General features: G+C 37.4%; 1 protein-coding gene across 17 annotated transcripts in view; it reads left to right on the top strand.

The window, feature by feature from the left end:
• Positions 1-17677, top strand: part of SOX5 (SRY (sex determining region Y)-box 5) — a 1168670-nt gene that overhangs the window by 1007888 nt on the left and 143105 nt on the right. For 15 of the 17 annotated variants that reach the window (XM_010855969.1, XM_010855977.1, XM_010855975.1 and 12 more), the window contains one exon: positions 7072-7195. In XM_010855969.1, the coding sequence (XP_010854271.1) occupies positions 7072-7195 (124 nt within the window). The remainder of the gene's footprint in view (positions 1-7071; positions 7196-17677) is intronic. The other 2 variants (XM_010855967.1, XM_010855964.1) reach the window with 1 other exon arrangement.

Genomic DNA, 17677 nt, shown 5'->3' with positions numbered 1-17677 from the left:
TGCAAACTAGTACAGCCACTATGGAGAACAGTGTGGAGATTCCTTAAAAGACTGGAAATAGAACTGCCTTATGATCCAGCAATCCCACTGCTGGGCATACACACTGAGGAAACCAGAAGGGAAAGAGTCACGTGTACCCCAATGTTCATCGCAGCACTGTTTATAATAGCCAGGACATGGAAGCAACCTAGATGTCCATCAGCAGATGAATGGATAAGCAAGCTGTGGTACATATACACAATGGAGTATTACTCAGCCATTAAAAAGAATACATTTGAATCAGTTCTAATGAGGTGGATGAAACTGGAGCCTATTATACAGAGTGAAGTAAGCCAGAAAGAAAAACACCAATACAGTATACTAACACATATATATGGAATTTAGAAAGATGGTAACAATAACCCTGTGTACGAGACAGCAAAAGAGACAATGATGTATAGAACAGTCTTATGGACTCTGTGGGAGAGGGAGAGGGTGGGAAGATTTGGGAGAATGGCATTGAAACATGTAAAATATCATGTATGAAACGAGTTGCCAGTCCAGGTTCAATGCATGATACTGGATGCTTGGGGCTAGTGCACTGGGACGACCCAGAGGGATGGTGTGGGGAGGGAGGAGGGAGGAGGGTTCAGGATGGGGAACACATGTATACCTGTGGTGGATTCATTTTGATATTTGGCAAAACTAATACAATTTTGTAAAGTTTAAAAATAAAAAAATTAAAAAAAAAAAAAAACATGCAGGAGGTCACAGCATTTAAAAATAAATAAATAAATAAATTATTTGAGTATGAATGAATTACCTGGATAAAAACTGTCACACACACAAGTAGAGAGATTTATGTACATGCAGTAACCAATTAAACAGTATAACAAAAAAATTAACTTTTCAATAGCAATATAAATATTTTAAAAAACCTTAGAAATAAAATTACCAAGGAAAATACAATAAATATTTGAAGAAGATTCTAATAAATTGAAAGATATAACCTGCCATCAAGCAATTAGGTTAATGAATTCAACAAGGAATTCCATATCCTAAAATTAATATGGAAAAATAAATGTAAATAAAACCAGGAAATACTTGAGAAAGAAAATAATGATAGAATACTAATATCTGCAAAGCTGTAATAATTAAAACATTATTAGAACATGGATAGGCAAGTCTGTCTGTTCAGTACAGATGTAATATATTTCCAGTATTTCTGTATTACTTTGATATTTCTTCATGCATGTATATTCCCAAGAATCATGGATTTATCTTAATGTATGTGACCTTTTATCCATATCTTAAGAACAGGAACACAAAGCAGCTGGTTTTTCATGCTGCCATTTTTCTCCAGTGAAACTGAATTCCTTTCTGGTTGTTAAAGAACTTTGTTGTCCACAGGCCTTTTGTGGACATTTGGAGTTGGTGCGCACAGAAGAAATTACATAGATAGAATTATATAATACATTCTTCTTCTTTATTTATGAATTATTAATTCATATAATAATTAAGATGCTGCTCTAAGTTGCAATTATAAATAAGTTACAACCTCTTTCCTAAATGAGCTCGTAGGTCTTAAGGGAGACGCAAGTTATACAAGTAACTATTATTCAATACATTAAGTATTGTATTATTTATTGTAAGTATTGTAAGTATTTGTGAGATTTAAGAAGTAACAATTGTTTCTGCCTGAAAACTGGCATCATAAGAAAGAAACACTTCACAGGCAAAGGCATTATGTGGGTCTCAAAAGCCTTTGAAAAATAAGTAGAATTTTTTGCCAAGAAGAAAAGGAAAAGAGAAATTGCTAAAAACAGAGGAGAAAAATACTTTTGGGTCTCTTCAAGCGTGGAAAAGTACCATGTATGCAAGGAAGTCTTCATGATCCATTGAGACAAGAGTACAGGATATATGAAGGAGGGCAGAAAAATGGCTGAAAAGATGGAGTAGGAACACACTGTGAATAAACTTGAATAATATGTAGAAGGATTTGGTCATTATTCTCTTAGTGAAAGCAAACCATCCCAAAGCTTTTCATAAGAGGAGCATGTGAAATACAGATACAAGGCTCGTTTAGAAAGAACTCTATAAGGAATATAGTTTAATATCCTCTCAGCACCAGACCTGTAAGAGGCAGAGTCTCCCTTTCAAATACTTGTATACCTGAAGTTGACGTAGTTGCCTATAGAAGTGAAAGTTTAGTCACTCAGTCGTGTCCAACTCTTTGCGACCCCATGGACATGAAATTCTCCAGGCAAGAATGCTGGAGCGAGTAGCCATTCCCTTCTGCAGGGACTCAGGGATCGACTAAGGGATCGAACCTGGGTCTCCTGCAGAGCAGCCAGATTCTTTACCGTCAAGGCAAAACAAGAAGACCAAAAAAAAAAAAACCAAAACCTGTTGACAATGACTTCAGCATTCTTTAAGACAGTACTTCTCAAACCTGGATGCACATTGGAATCATCAGGGGGACATTAAATAAGGCTGATGGCTGGGTCTCACTCCTGTTGGTTCAGTCTGGAAACAGTCTGGGCACTGAGTATTTTTCAGAGCTTGCCGGTGATTCTAAAATGCACATTCAAGTTTAAGAACTACTTCACTAAAACAAGAACCTATTGTTTCTGCAATTGTGCAAGTTATTTTCCCCAAATTTTAAGGTCTCTGAAGTTTGGATGCCTCTTCTAACCCTTGTATACATTCCATTTGAAGTTCCTTTCTTCTTATCTCTAAAGTGCTCATTAAATTTATAACCATCTTATAAATCATTTAACCAATGGTGTCTCAGAAAGACAATGTACTATATAAAATATAATGACTTATTTCCAATCAAGGAAATATGAAGGATACAGTGTAGCTGGTGATAAACCCTTAACCAGTATGGCTGGTTTGTTGCTTGTTTCTTTGTTTGATTGTTATTCTGGTCTATGTCCTCTTCTTACACAGAACCAGCCCCCATGCTGTTTTTTCTTCAAATGTCTCCCATTATTCCAGGCCACTTTTTCCTGCTCAGCATGCAGTCTCTAATTTTAATTAATTGTTTTCCAGTGGTTTCTTAATAAGGTTTATCTTTTCCCCAGTATGTTCAAAAAATTTTGGCTGTAGTTATAACATCTACAACCTTCAGCTCTAACCTTAAAACATTGTCTTTTTGTTTTCTGGTTGTGTTGTTCACCTTATTTCACTCTGGTGGCAGTGATAGATAGGTTTTAAAATACTTTTTGCTAAAAGAAATGTTTTCCAGTTTGGAGTCGTTTCTGAAAACTGATTTCTCATTCTTTAGTGCTCCTTTCTCTTTCTGCCTGGCTGGCTGGCTGGCTGGCTGGCTCTTTCTCTCTCTCTCCCCAGCCCCCATCCTCATCATGCCTTCTCTCTCTCTCTCTTTTTCCCTCTCTCTCTCAACATTCCCCACTCCCCACCAACACCACCACTCACCAACCAAAATCTCAGAAATATCTCAGAGGTTTAGTATGAAAGATGAAATGAAGGAGAAACTGAGGGTAGACTTTTGAAATGAGAAATGAGAATAAGAATTGTGTGTCCTAAGAATATCAGTGTGAGAAAGGGAAATCAAGTCTGGGAGATATTTCAGAGTTGCTGTTAAGGTTAGCAACTGAATGAATTTGTTTTGCATTTTTGATTTGTGTATGTGCTTGTTTTACATTTAACTGTTATCTGCACTGTAATATAAGCTCCATGGGCATAGGATCTTGGTTGTCTTGTTCAGTACAGTGTCTGTACTACCTAGCTCATTTTCTTATACATAGTATGTGTTCATAAAATAGTTATTTTCCAAATAACTGCATTAATGTGAGGGAAAAATAGTAAAGGAGAGCAAAATGTCAGAGGTGTGATTTTTAGCATGATTATACATTCTCATTCATATGTTCACTGACAAACACTAACCAGTAACCATGTCCACCAGAGAAATCTGGTTGAAATATTTGGAAAACTATCTTAAATATTTCAGTAAATGACAACCTCTGCATTTAATAATACTGTGACATAGCTGCAGAAATTGCTGCATTAGTTTATATTTCTAGAAATTATTGTTCAATTCAAAGAAAATAGTGATTCCTTTGTATTAGATTATTGAATTATATGAATCCCACATTCTGAGAGTGACACATGAAAATTAAAGTGTGTTCAAAGATGGCAACCAAAACAGAGGTCATATGATTTGAAAGTGAAAGAGAAAGTCACTCAGTTGTGTCCGAATCTTTGCAACCCCATAGACTATACATACAGTTCAGTTCAGTCACTCAGTCGTGTCCAACTCTTTGCAACCCTATAGACTGCAGCACGCCAGGCCTCCCTGTCCATCACCAACTCCGAGAGTTTACTCAAACTCATGTTCATTGAGTCGGTGATGCCATCCAATCATCTCATCCTCTCTCGTCCCCTTCTCCTCCTGCCCTCAATCTTTCCCAGCATCACGGTCTTTTCCAGTAAGTCATTTCTTCGCATCAGGTGGCCAAAAGATTGGAGTTTCAGCTTCAACATCAGTCCTTCCAATGAACATTCAGGGCTGTTTTCCTTTAGGATTTGTTGGATCTCCTTGTAGTCCAAGGGACTCTCAAGAGTCTTCTCCAACACCACAGTTCAAAAGCATCAATTCTTCAGCACTCAGCTTTCTTTACAGTCCAACTCTCACATCCATACATGACCACTGGAAAAACCATAGCCTTGACTAGACGGACCTTTGTTGGCAAAGTAATGTCTCTGCTTTTTAACATGCTGTCTAGGTTGGTCGTAACTTTTCTTCCAAGGAGTAAGTGTCTTTTTATTTCATGGCTGCAGGCACCATCTGCAGTGATTTTGGAGCCCAAGAAAATAAAGTCAGCCACTGTTTCCACTGTTTCCCATCTATTTGCCATGAAGTGATAGGACCAGATGCCATGATCTTAGTTTTCTGAATGTTGAGCTTTAAGCCAACTTTTTCACTCTCAAATTTTACTTTCATCAAGAGGCTTTTTAGCTCCCCTTCACTTTCTGCCATAAGGGCGGTGTCATCTGCATATCTGAGGTTATTGATATTTCTCCCAGCAATCTTGATTCCAGCTTGTGCTTCTTCCAGCCCAATGTTTCTCATGATGTACTCTGCATATAAGTTAAATAAGCATGGTGACAATATACAGCCTTAACGTTCTCCTTTTCCTATTTGGAACCAGTCTGTTGTTCCATGTCCCTAACTGTTGCTTCCTGACCTGCATACAGGTTTATCAAGAGGCAGGTCAGGTAGTCTGGTATTCCCATCTCTTTCAGAATTTTCCACAGTTTATTGTGATCCACACAGTCAAAGGCTTTGGCATAGTCACTAAAGCAGAAATAGTTGTTTTTCTGGAACCCTCTTGCTTTTTTGATGATCCAGCAGATGTTGGCAATTTGATCTCTGTTTCCTCTGCCTTTTCTAAAACCAGCTTGAACATCTGGAAGTTCACGGTTGATGTATTGCTGTAGCCTGGCTTGGAGAATTTTGAGCATTACTTTGCTAGCGTGTGAGATGAGTGCAATTGTGTGGTAGTTTGAGCATTCTTTGGCATTGCCTTTCTTAGGGATTGGAATGAAAACTGACCTTTTCCAGTCCTGTGGCCACAGCCGAGTTTTCCAAATTTACGGTGGCATATTGAGTCCATCACTTTCACAGCATCATCTTTTAGGATTTGAAATAGCCCAACTAGAATTCCATCACCTCCACTAGCTTTGTTCATAGTGATGCTTTCTAAGGCCTTCTTGACTTCACATTCCAGGATGTCTTGCTCTAGGTGAGTGATCACACCATTGTGATTATCTGGGTCATGAAGATCTTTTTTGTACAGCTCTTCTGTGTATTCTTGCCACTTCCTCTTAATATCTTCTGCTTCTATTAGATCCATATCATTTCTGTCCTTTATTGAGCCGGACTCCAGGCCAGAATACTAGAGCGGGTAGCCATTCCCTTCTCCAGGGGATCTTCCCAATCCAGGAATCAAACCCTGGTCTCCCTCATTACAGGTGGATTCTTTACCAGCTGAGCCACCAGGGAAGCCCAAGAGTACTGGAATGGGAAGCCTATACTATCTCCAGCAGATCTTCCTGACCCAGGAATCGAACCAGGGTCTCCTGCATTGCAGGTGGATTCTTTACCAGCTGAGCCACCAGGGAAGCCATATGGTTTGAGGAATGGTTCAGTTGCCTGAAAGAAGATAGATGACAAAAAAGTCTAGGACAGAGAAGGATCCAAGGAACCAAATCATAGACATAGTTTTGACCCGTCCCCATCCCATTCCATGGCCATGGCAAATCAGTTCTCTTTTGGCCCCAGTTGCCTCTTCTGTTAGAGACTTCCCAAGAGGCGCAGTGGCAAAGAGTCCTCCTGCCAGTGCTAGAGGTGCAAGAGACACAAATTGGATCCCTGGGTTAGAAAGATGCCTTGGAGAAGGGAATGGCAACCCATTCCAGTATTCCATGTACAGAAGAGCCTGGTGGACTATAGTCCACGGACTTGCAAATAGTCAGACGCAGCGGAGCATACATGTGCGCGTTAAGGTTCACACACACACACCACTTCTGTAAAGAATAGAGAAAGTCTTAATACTCTCTAAGCTTTCTTCCAGATCTTTTATTCAAACATTAAAAAACTCAAAATTACGCATGAACATGAGAATTATCTTCAAGTAGTGAAGAACCTATAAAATGGTACAGTTTAGTTAATTTTGTTTTAGAAGGTAGAATTAGTCCAACAGATGGGATTTATAAAAGGAGATTTTAGTTCAACCTAACTGGTAGTTTTAAAATCATTATATTAATGCAATAGGAAAAGACTTGTAGTGTGAAGCATCAATAGATACTTCACCACTGTCAAGGATATATGTAGGGAAATTATTCATCAGGTTAGAAAGTGAACTTGATATCACCTTCCAGTTATAGTATTTAGTATTCTGAATCTGCTGTCTAAAGCAGTCCCAAGGCAGTCTCACGTCCAGTGTTCTAGCAAACTTGTATATTGAACTGAATATTTTTTTTCCCTTTTATCATAAAATAAGGAGGGTTGGGAAGCATGGAATGTCAAGACTTCTTCTCTTTGATTCGCTCTAATACGTTCAGCAGGTTCAAGGTCAACTGCCGCCATTAATGATTCCCGTATTCCCTCCCGATCAACGGACACTGGCTGCAGCTGCCCAGCAAGGATTCCTCCTTCCTCCAGGCTTCAGCTATAAGGCTGGATGTAGTAAGTACCGTTGATTTTTCATTTGGGAGTGGGTGGAGGGCATGTCTTTAGGCAATTTAATATTCCTGCCACACCAAGAAATGAGATCAGCCGTATAGCATTTTTATTTTAAAGGGGAAATACATGGAAAATGAAGAAAAGGGTTTATGTTGATATTTAAGTGCCTAAAGTATTTCTGTGTTTCTGAAGCCAATATTTGTTTTTTATAATTTGGTTTCATAACTTTTATTTCCAGTGTATTCCTAAAATATGAGTATGATTTCCAGATTGAATTTATTTTTACACAGGTAAAATAGGAATATCCCCAGCTTCCCTAGTAGCTCAGATGGTAAAGAATCCACCTGCAGTGTGGAAGACCTATATATGATCCCTGGGTAGGGAAGATCCCCTGTAAAAGGGAATGGCAGCCCACTCCAGTATTCTTGCCTGGAAAATTCCATGGCAGAGGAGCCTGGCAGGCTTCAGTCCATGGGGTCACAAAGAGAAGACAGGAATATGCAGTTTAATAGGTTTCCATTGTGGAGAAGGCAGTGGCAACCCACTACAGCACTCTTGCCTGGAAAATCCCATGGACAGAGGAGCCTGGTAGGCTGCAGTCTACAGGGTTGCTAAGAGTCCGGCACGACTGAGCGACTTCACTCTCACTTTTCACTTTCATGCATTGGAGAAGGAAATGGCAACCCACTCCAGTGTTCTTGCCTGGAGAATCCCAGGGACAGAGGAGCCTGGTAGGAGGCCGTCTATGGGGTCACACAGAGTCGGACAGGACTGAAGCGACTTAGCAGCAGCAGCATCAGCAGGTTTCCATTGTGGTTTAAAATAAACCCAAGTTTCTTAACGTGAATTAGCTGGCCTTCTATTATCCATCTCCTCCCTATATTTACAGCCTAGTTTCTCACTGGTATTCTTTTAGCTCTTAGACCAAACCATACTCTCTTAACCTGTGAATTGAATTGTCTGGGTTCACTCTCCTTGGTGTCGTGAACCTCTTCCAACTCAGACCAGGGAAGGCTGGCCTGAACTAGTTAGATCCCTTTCTCCAGGTTCCTTTGGACCCTGTATATTTTCTTCCACTTCAATTGTAAACTGAGGGCCAGTGCACCTTCCGTTTCATTTATTGTTATAGCTAAAGTTTTAGTACAATATTCAACTATTTGTTGAATGAATTAATGAGCATTCGTTACAAACCAAAAAAAAGGCATTTTTATACTGATAGTGTATATTGAGATGACTGTCTATATTGCTTATTAACTTTAGTCGCCTGTGTTTATGACCATTTTTTTTAACCAAAATCAAAATTCTACACTGTTTTGGAAACAATCTAATACTTTATTTTCCAAAATTCAGATACTCAAAATGCAAACTATAATCTGTAGATAAAAATAGTAACAAATTCCAAAGAGAGTCTAGGCTGCTAAGCTAAGTATCTTCCAGAACATCATTATCATGCTCAAAAAATACAGAGAAAGCAAGTATATTGAAGTATTTTCATAGATCAAAGTAGAATACCATTGAAAACAATTAGCAAAATATTATCACTTTATATGTTTATGTAGAATATTTTGGAAGTTCCAGTAGATTTTGTTTCATTTATATGTTAATAAATTGTCCCATTAACATCCTGCTATGCTTCAACACTTATTGCATTTCAGAAATTTGTTGAATATTACTAGAAATCAGATATACTTCCTGCTAAATGATGTCTTGAAATTTCATATTTAACATTCATTTCTAGTTTTCACACCTTCCTTTGTACAGTATTGAAGAAGTGGGATGTAATTCTTTAAATATATAGAGCCATAAATATGAGTAGATGCACCTATGGAGTCTAGGTAAAAACGAACTGAACTGAGGAGTTTCAGAATTCAGACTTGTAAGGTACTTTGTTCTTTACAGTTTTTAACATGGCTTTTGAATATCTTTCTCTTTGGTTTCCTATGTTTTAAGATGGTGTTTTCACTCTGGATCTTTAATTTATTCATTTAATATGTTTGTCACATAATTATGTCTTTGTAGACTGATTCATCCAGAAACACCAGCTTCCTTTTTTTTAACTAAGGACTACATTTATATTCTAAATGTTTAAATTCTAAAAATCACTTAAATTTTAAGAAGAAAATTTTAAATTCTATCACTACATTAATTTCTGAATTTTTAATTGTAAAATATTTTTTGCTTCCATGTACCTAAGGAATTACTATTCACATTAAATGCATGTTGCCAATGTGTTTTTTTGTAGCTTTGGTTACTAAAGTTAAAGAAAAAATGCTTTTAAAAATCAGATTGCCTCAGATTGCACCTGCAATACATACGTATAGACCAGTTCTGTTTTCCAAAAAGAAATGTTTTAAGCAACTGTAAAAATAAGTCCCATTTTCAGATACTTGAAGAGAAAACCTCATTGAGTGTGAACAATAGTATAACTATGGACCTGGAAAAGGTCAGGAACACCTCTCCCTCACTCCCATTTGATGAGTTGGCATAGTGAACTTGTTCAGTGTTCGTGTAATGTGGCATGGAGAAATACATCCCTTCCTAAAGTTATTGGTATATCAACCATTTGATATTTATACCTTCAGTGCTTAAAGTTATAAATGATACCACATCTTTAGTATGTTTGGAAATAAAATAGGATAAAATCTCTACAGCTGCTGGCACGCTTGAAACTACAGTCATGCCAAACTCTGAATCTAAGATGAAGCCAGTAGCAAAATAAAGTGCCACCCTTGTTGACACGCTCATGCTCTGAGTCAGTTTGAGTTGAGGAGCTAGGTGGAAGCGATAAATAGTCCAGACTATTTCCTCCATAATCATGTATCAGGAGAGGAATTGAGATAGGGAAAGAAGCAAATCTCTCCATCATCCCTCTTCAGTGGGACTTCCTATTTTATCCCCCACCCTCAAATTTTCTGTCATTTGTGACATGTCTGGCTCTCATTTGTTTTCAGTAATAGTACATAGTTTTTAATGACAGTGACACTGACTAAATCCATCTTGATTTTAGTCCCAAGCAAATATGAAAGATAAACTATTTTTAATATACTCAAATGCTTTTCATCAATCCATTCAAGAAGGTACTGATGATACATTTTTCTATTTAAACTTGATGTGTCTTGATAAATACAATTAAATAAATAAAATTTGAAACTACCCAAGAAAGTTAAAATAATATCAATGGGGAAAAAAATAAAATTACAAGTTGGGTAACCTAACCATCATACATTGAGTTAGTATCTCCTATTTTCCAAAAGGAAGTTTTTCATTGAAAATAAAGGTATTTTGCCTATAATGAATATAATTGTAGAAATATGGTGTGGAATGGACACCTACAGAATATCGTTACTAGGATTTCTCTCAACTACTAGAAAGCATATCATTAAACAATGTACAAATAAATAGCACAGCCAGAGACTTCAGAGCAAAGTGGGTAGATAGAAAAGAAGTTTTATTGAATGTTGTAGTCTACTCTTATCTATGAATATGTAGATCAGTTTGCAAATGTTGATATATCACCAGAATTTTAGTTGTTTTGGCATTTGCTCTTAGTAAAAATCAATCATGAACCCACACTTCTCCATGTATCTCTATCTAGTTATTGTTTTTCTTACTTATGTCTTAAAATGTAAAAATACTTCCAGACTTCTAAGGTAAAATAATGGTATATTATTAAATTGAGCACTTTTAATATATGCAATAACTGGAAAACAGTTGTGTAAAAACACTGCTTTAATCAATCAACTCAATTCAGAGACTATTTCATTCAGGAAAAAATAAATGATCTTTATTTTTAACTAATAAGTTCTATGAAAATTGTCAATTCAGTTGTTATATGTAAACACACCCCAGATTTTATATTATATAATCTAAGATCCCAATTTTAAATTATATTTGTGGATATTAGCTCATTTTAAGTAGAAAGCAATCATTAAAGCCCTTGGAAATAAATTTGAAAAACTAAATAATGAAGGTTCAAATTCTGAATTATAAAATAAATGTAATCTACAAATGAGTTGGTTCGAGTACACTTTGGATGGTTGAAAACTCCACAGACACAGTCCATTTGCTTCTGCTGGAAAGACTGAGTGGAATTCTGAGCTCTCAACCAAAGACTTGAACCTGTGAACTGCAAAGCTTGTATCCAGTAGATATTTTTGAAATAAAATGTGCATACCTTTTGTACCTGTAGAACTATTTTATGTTGGCAGGAAGACTTTTGTCCTGGCTCACCATAGAAAAAAATCTATGAAAATTTAAAATTATTTTGAAGATGTTTGTTGGTTTTAGCTCAACAGTTTAGACTTGAGAAAGACATTTGAGATAAGGTGGTTGAAGGCCGTAAGTTTGGTCAATACCAATTTCTCTGACCCCAACTTTCAGTTCTCTTTTTGTTACACACAGCTTCCTCATACCCTGTCTCGCACTCAGGTTAAGCACTGTTCCTTCAGAGCATATATTTGATAGGCAGAAATAAAAGGAAGAAGTTCTTCTCTTTTTACTAATGACTGTAGTCCTCTGCCTCTCTCCTTTCTATTTCAGTGTAAAACTTCTAGCCATGTAAATCTACGAGATGCTTTAGAAATTTTGGACAGGAAGATATTTTATGTGGAAATTTTCAAAAATCTACAGGAAGGCAAAATCCAATAGAATAGCAACTCACACACACACGTGTGTGTGTGTGTGTGTGTGTGTGTGTGTGTATACACACACATATATTAGGAAATAAACAGTTGTAAATAGCTTGGCTTGATAGTTTTGGCCCAAAGTGTCAAAACGAATGTGTCACATAGCCACAGATATTGTATCTTCCCCATAGATGGGCTGTAGTGCCCAAACTGTATGCTAAAGTACCACGGTGCTGTAGCTAATTCACAGGGCACAGAGGATGTTTTAAAATTTCAAGGAAAATACAGAGGCATCTCTAAAACACTACATAAAAGGCATGAGTTGTTTGGAACTTGTTACTTAATAAAATGGAGCAGTTGGACATTTCTTTTGTCCTTAGGGTGTCATGAAAGAATTATTGAGCCATGGATGGTGCCTGAATCTAAGACATTTAGGAACGTATAACCTGTTATACGGAGGAGCCTGGTGGGCTGAAGTCCATGGGGTCGCTAAGAGTTGGACACGACTGAGCGACTTCACTTTCACTTTTCACTTTCATGCATTGGAGACGGAAATGGCAACCCACTCCAGTGTTCTTACCTGGAGAATCCCAGGGACGGGGCAGCCTGGTGGGCTGCGGTCTATGGGGTCACACAGAGTCAGACACGACCGACATGACTTAGCAGCAGCAGAAGCAGCCTGTTACATATTCATTTTAAACATTATAACTTTTTAACTTGATAGTTATTGTTATTGACCTATCACATTACAACCACAGAATAGAATGTTGTAACAAAATTTACCTTGCACTTACAGGGATACCTGTAATATTATACAGATAAGCAATTGATTCGCCACATCATGCTACTTTGATTGGCCTTGTGCAAGTTATTGAGCTTCAATTTCCTGACCTACAAAATGGATTAATAACACCTATTTTACCAAATTGTTATGGAGATTGAATAGGATTATATATGCAAGAGTGCCTCCCATTGTGTCTATCTCAAGTTACTTAAAAATGCTAAATACTGAGCATAATACCAGCAAAAACTGTCCCCCCCCCACCAAAATAATATTATAAACCCACACCCAGCAGTTAATGACATTTCATGATCTACCTATATAGGATCAAATTCATTCTGCCACACCTGAATGGTGTTTTCTCCGACTAGGAAAGTATTATTGTTTAGAGAAAAAATATTATAGTGCTGATAGAAACATTCATCTCATAGGATACAATCTTAACCCTAACTATTTTAATTATAATCACCAAGTTTTAAACTTTTTATCATTTTCCACTCACCTATTAGAGGTAATGTTGGAAGAAATCATGTGATTTTTAAAAAATGTATTTAGTCATTGTTTTGGTTGTTTGAAACTAGAAATATATTCACATATTCACTCTGCATTTTAACACATTGATTAATTTTTCAGAAATGTGCTAAATAAAATAGCCATATAAAGTTACTGATTGAAATATTTAATTGCCTTCTGAGATTAGCTTAAATAAATGGAAGTCGATGAGCCAAGCTTAATAAACTTAAAATATGCTGTATTTACTCTTCATCAGTTTTCTGAACAGTATTTCCGCTTCCAATAAAAAAGGAAACTCTCAGTTAATTAGTTCCTCATATTCCACGATAAAATTAATGTTTAGGAGTTAAATACCATAAACTTCCTCAGGCACATTTGCTGATGTGTTCCTGTTTTTAGTTAATGTCACATGTTTCATTGTTTAATGGGGGTATCATGTGGGTTTCATTATATCTCTCTGGTGCAGAGGGTCCATGTGTCTGGCATTTTAGGAGACTGCATGCTAATTTCTGATTTAACTGTGTCAACTGTATCAGCTGACATATAGGTCATTGACAATCAGTGCTGAAACAATCACCAAATCACAAGCTAAAAACCATTGACATGGTATGCTTTTATTGAACTGACAAAATAGGAAACATGTGTTGTCAGGATCACATACTGTAGATTCTTTGTACATAAGCGGAGAGAAGATGTAATCATATCTTCAGGCTTCTGTGTGTGTTAGAATTATTGTGACCAGCTCTTCTTCTTCCCTTGCCTCCCCTCCCCAAATCTTAGAAATCAATGACACTGGGCAAACATAACTCAGTTTCAGATCAGATCAGATCAGATCAGTCACTCAGTCGTGTCCGACTCTTTGCAACCCCATGAATCACAGCACACCAGGCTTCCCTGTCCATCAACAACTCCCGGAGTTCACCGAGACTCACGTCCATCGAGTCAGTGATGCCATCCAGCCATCTCATCCTCTGTCGTCCCCTTCTCCTGCCCCCAATCCCTCCCAGCATCAGAGTCTTTTCCAATGAGTCAACTCTTCGCGTGAGGTGGCCAAAGTACTGGAGTTTCAGCTTTAGCATCATTGCTTTCAAAGAAATCCCAGGGCTGATCTCCTTCAGAATGGACTGGTTGGATCTCCTTGCAGTCCAAGGGACTCTCAAGAGTTTAAAGCTTTGTAAATATTTATTTTTGTAAAGAAGAGTTTTGTAACTAAAGAGTCAATCAGTTAAGTTCTCATGTTAGATTGGTGGCATTAAAATATGAAATGATTAAAAAGTAAAGAGAACTGAGTACAGAAATTATGTGGTGACAGCCACCTTCCAGTTCCCATGGATTAGATGTTTCTAGGTCAGTAAAATAGTTGTTTTCCTTTTTGCCAAATAATGGAGTTTACAATATTCATCACTGAGAAAAGATATATATATATATATATATATATATCTTTACTGTGACAGTGTCATAACTTAGTATAGAAATGATAGCTTATTTTGTGCCTTATTGTTTACATACAGAGAGACATATTAATGTTAAGCAGTATATCTCTGTGAAGTAGTAACTGTGCTATATTAATAACCAGTATTTGGTCCAGTCTCCCCACCGCCCCTCACCACATACAGTGCTGCTGCTGCTGCTAAGTCGCTTCAGTCGTGTCCGACTCTGTGCGACCCCATAGACGGCAGCCCACCAGGCTCCCCTGTCCCTGGATTCTCCAGGCAAGAACACTGGAGTGGGTTGCCATTTCCGTCTCCAATGCATGAAAGTGAAAAGTGAAAGTGAAGTCGCTTCAGTCGTGTCCAACTCTTAGCGACCCCATGGACTGCAGCCTACCAGGCTCTTCCGTCCATGGGATTTTCCAGGCAAGAGTACTGGAGTGGGGTGCCATTGCCTTCTCCAACCACACACACTACCACCACCAAAACACACACATACAAGCAAACAAACAAAAAAAAACACAATAGCCCTTTCTTTGATAAATTCTTCAGATTTCATTAGACTAAAACTATAATCTTTTAATCCATCTTGTTTGCTTTTTAACAGTTAAGAACATTAAGAATGCCTTCAGTTAAAATATGAACTGATTCAGCTCAGTGTTTTCTTTTTGACGTGATTCTCATTCCTGATACCAGAGTTCAGATTGGCTAGTGACACTGTGTTTCAGCCAAAAGGCCTCAAAATGTATTACCTTATGAATTTGTATCCTAGTCCTCAGAATTCCAGGTTTGTATTATAGTTGCCACAGCAAACATGGAATCTCATCTTAGTAGTAAGCTCACACTAAGGTCATCAAACTATATAAGCCCAGTATAAGTGTAAGCCCAGAGGAGTAATATATTATTTTATTTGAATAGATGTAACTGTTAACAGTACTGGACAACTCTGTTGCCCAGTAAATGTGCTCTTTCACTATAGAAACCTCCACTAGAAGGCAAACTTTAATCATAATGTTGATGGGAAAATATAGAAGCAAAAAAAGTATTTAATAAAACAGGGTAAAATAGTATCTTGTTTGTAAGTCTAAGATAGAGATCTGTGTTTTCCATGAGAACTGAAGCAGTCATGCTCCTGGAACATCATGAGAATCAGATCCTGTATTAGGTTTAACTATACTATAACAAGGAGAAGGCAATGGCACCCCACTCCAGTACTCTTGCCTGGAAAATCCCGTGGACGGAGGAGCCTGGAAGGCTGCAGTCTGTGGGGTCGCTAAGAGTCGGACATGACTGAGCGACTTCACTTTCACTTTTCACTTTCATGCATTGGAGAAGGAAATGGCAACCCACTCCAGTGTTCTTGCCTGGAGAATCCCAGGGACAGAGGAGCCTGGTAGGAGGCCGTCTATGGGGTCGCACAGAGTCAGACACGACTGAAGCGACTTAGCAGCAGCAGCAGCAGCAGTATACTATAACAAGCAGAGACAATACTAGCTTAAATGTGGAAAAATAATATTTTTTACTCATGTAACAATTCAGGCATTGTTGATGTGGTAGCTCTGTGCTATCAGGTCCTTCCTTGTTCTCTTCTTTATTGAATGGCTTTCCACAAACTGTGGTTCCCATCTCATGGCCTTAGGTAACTTCTCCAGCTTCTGTGACCCAACTCCAGCCAGTGCAAAGGGCGGAAACTGGGAGAACTACACATTTTAAACAGTACTATTTCACTAATAATTTATTTTTTGCTTTAGTTTCGTAGAACATATTTAAACTTTTCTTGATCCTATTTATATAGCCACCTCATAACAACCCTTCACATTTTTTCAAATATATTAAAGATAGCATTTGCTGTCTGTACAAATATCAATATTAAACAGAAGCTAAAAGTTATTTGCCTGTGCAAATATAACAAAAAAAAAATCTTTGTTCCATACAGTAACTAAAAGTTATCTTCCTACACTCATACCTTCCTGTCTATAACCCCAATCTGCAGAGGTGATCACTGTTAAGTTTGGTACCTATTTTTCCAGAACTATATACACATATACTATATATACATATATATTATATAATATATATATTATATACTCATGCATAAATATGTATTTATTTATATGCAGGAGTGAGGATATCCGTGTATTATAATATATGCTATGTAATATATATATGTATATATACACCTCATGTGTGATATGTACTGTATAATATATGGGAAGATAAATGTTTCTGCTATATTCTACTTATAAATATAACAGAAAATCATGGCCATCTTTCTTCCATACTTTCAGACTTAAATTATTCTGCATCTTGTTTCATTAAACTGAATACACTATATTTTATGTTCCCAAGCAATTAACATTTAAGTTTGTCTACAGTACTTCACAGTAGATGAATGCTACTGTGATTTTTGTGTGCACATATTTGCCCCAAATGTATTAATAATAATCAGTTCCATGACTAGAATATGGTGTTTTTCTTCGATATATTTTTTTTTCCTTTTGAACATTTTTCACCTGAGAGATTATCTCTAAATTCTAATGCTCTCTGAGTGGGTTAATGGACGGTTTAAAACTTTAAAATATGAATGATCTGAGTTAAGCTATGAATAAGCATCAGTGAGACTTCTAATCTGAAATTGTTAATTGTCTCAATTAAATAAATTCTGTCAGAAGAAAAATTATGCAAGTTGTCAAAAGACGTTGGTGGTCCCAATCCCATTTCATATTATTGAGTGCCCTTGGGCAACTCATTTTCCTCTTTGTACCTTAGCTTGTCTTCTTCAAGGTAACTCCAGTGATGTCTGCCCTACTCATTTCATAAGGAGACTGTAAACGTTAGATAGGACAAATCTATGCATTTCTAAACAAGTTAAATTATTCTATAATGTATCACTATTTTCTTCTTTGGAATAAAAGATATGACAAACCTAGTTCAGTTCAGTTCAGTCACTCAGTTCAGTTCAGTCGCTCAGTCGTGTCCGACTCTCTGCGACCCCATGAATCACAGCACTCCAGGCCTCCCTGTCCATCACCAACTCCCGGAGTTCACCCAGACTCACATCCATCGAGTCAGTGATGCCATCCAGCCATCTCATCCTCTGGCGTCCCCTTCTCCTCCTGCCCACAATCCCTCCCAG

This window comes from Bison bison, unplaced genomic scaffold (assembly GCF_000754665.1).
Source record: "Bison bison bison isolate TAMUID 2011002044 unplaced genomic scaffold, Bison_UMD1.0 scf7180017864370, whole genome shotgun sequence".
NCBI classification, from domain to species: domain Eukaryota; kingdom Metazoa; phylum Chordata; class Mammalia; order Artiodactyla; family Bovidae; genus Bison; species Bison bison.
Note: the sequence above shows the minus strand (reverse complement) of the source record. Positions and strands in the feature narration are given on the sequence as shown.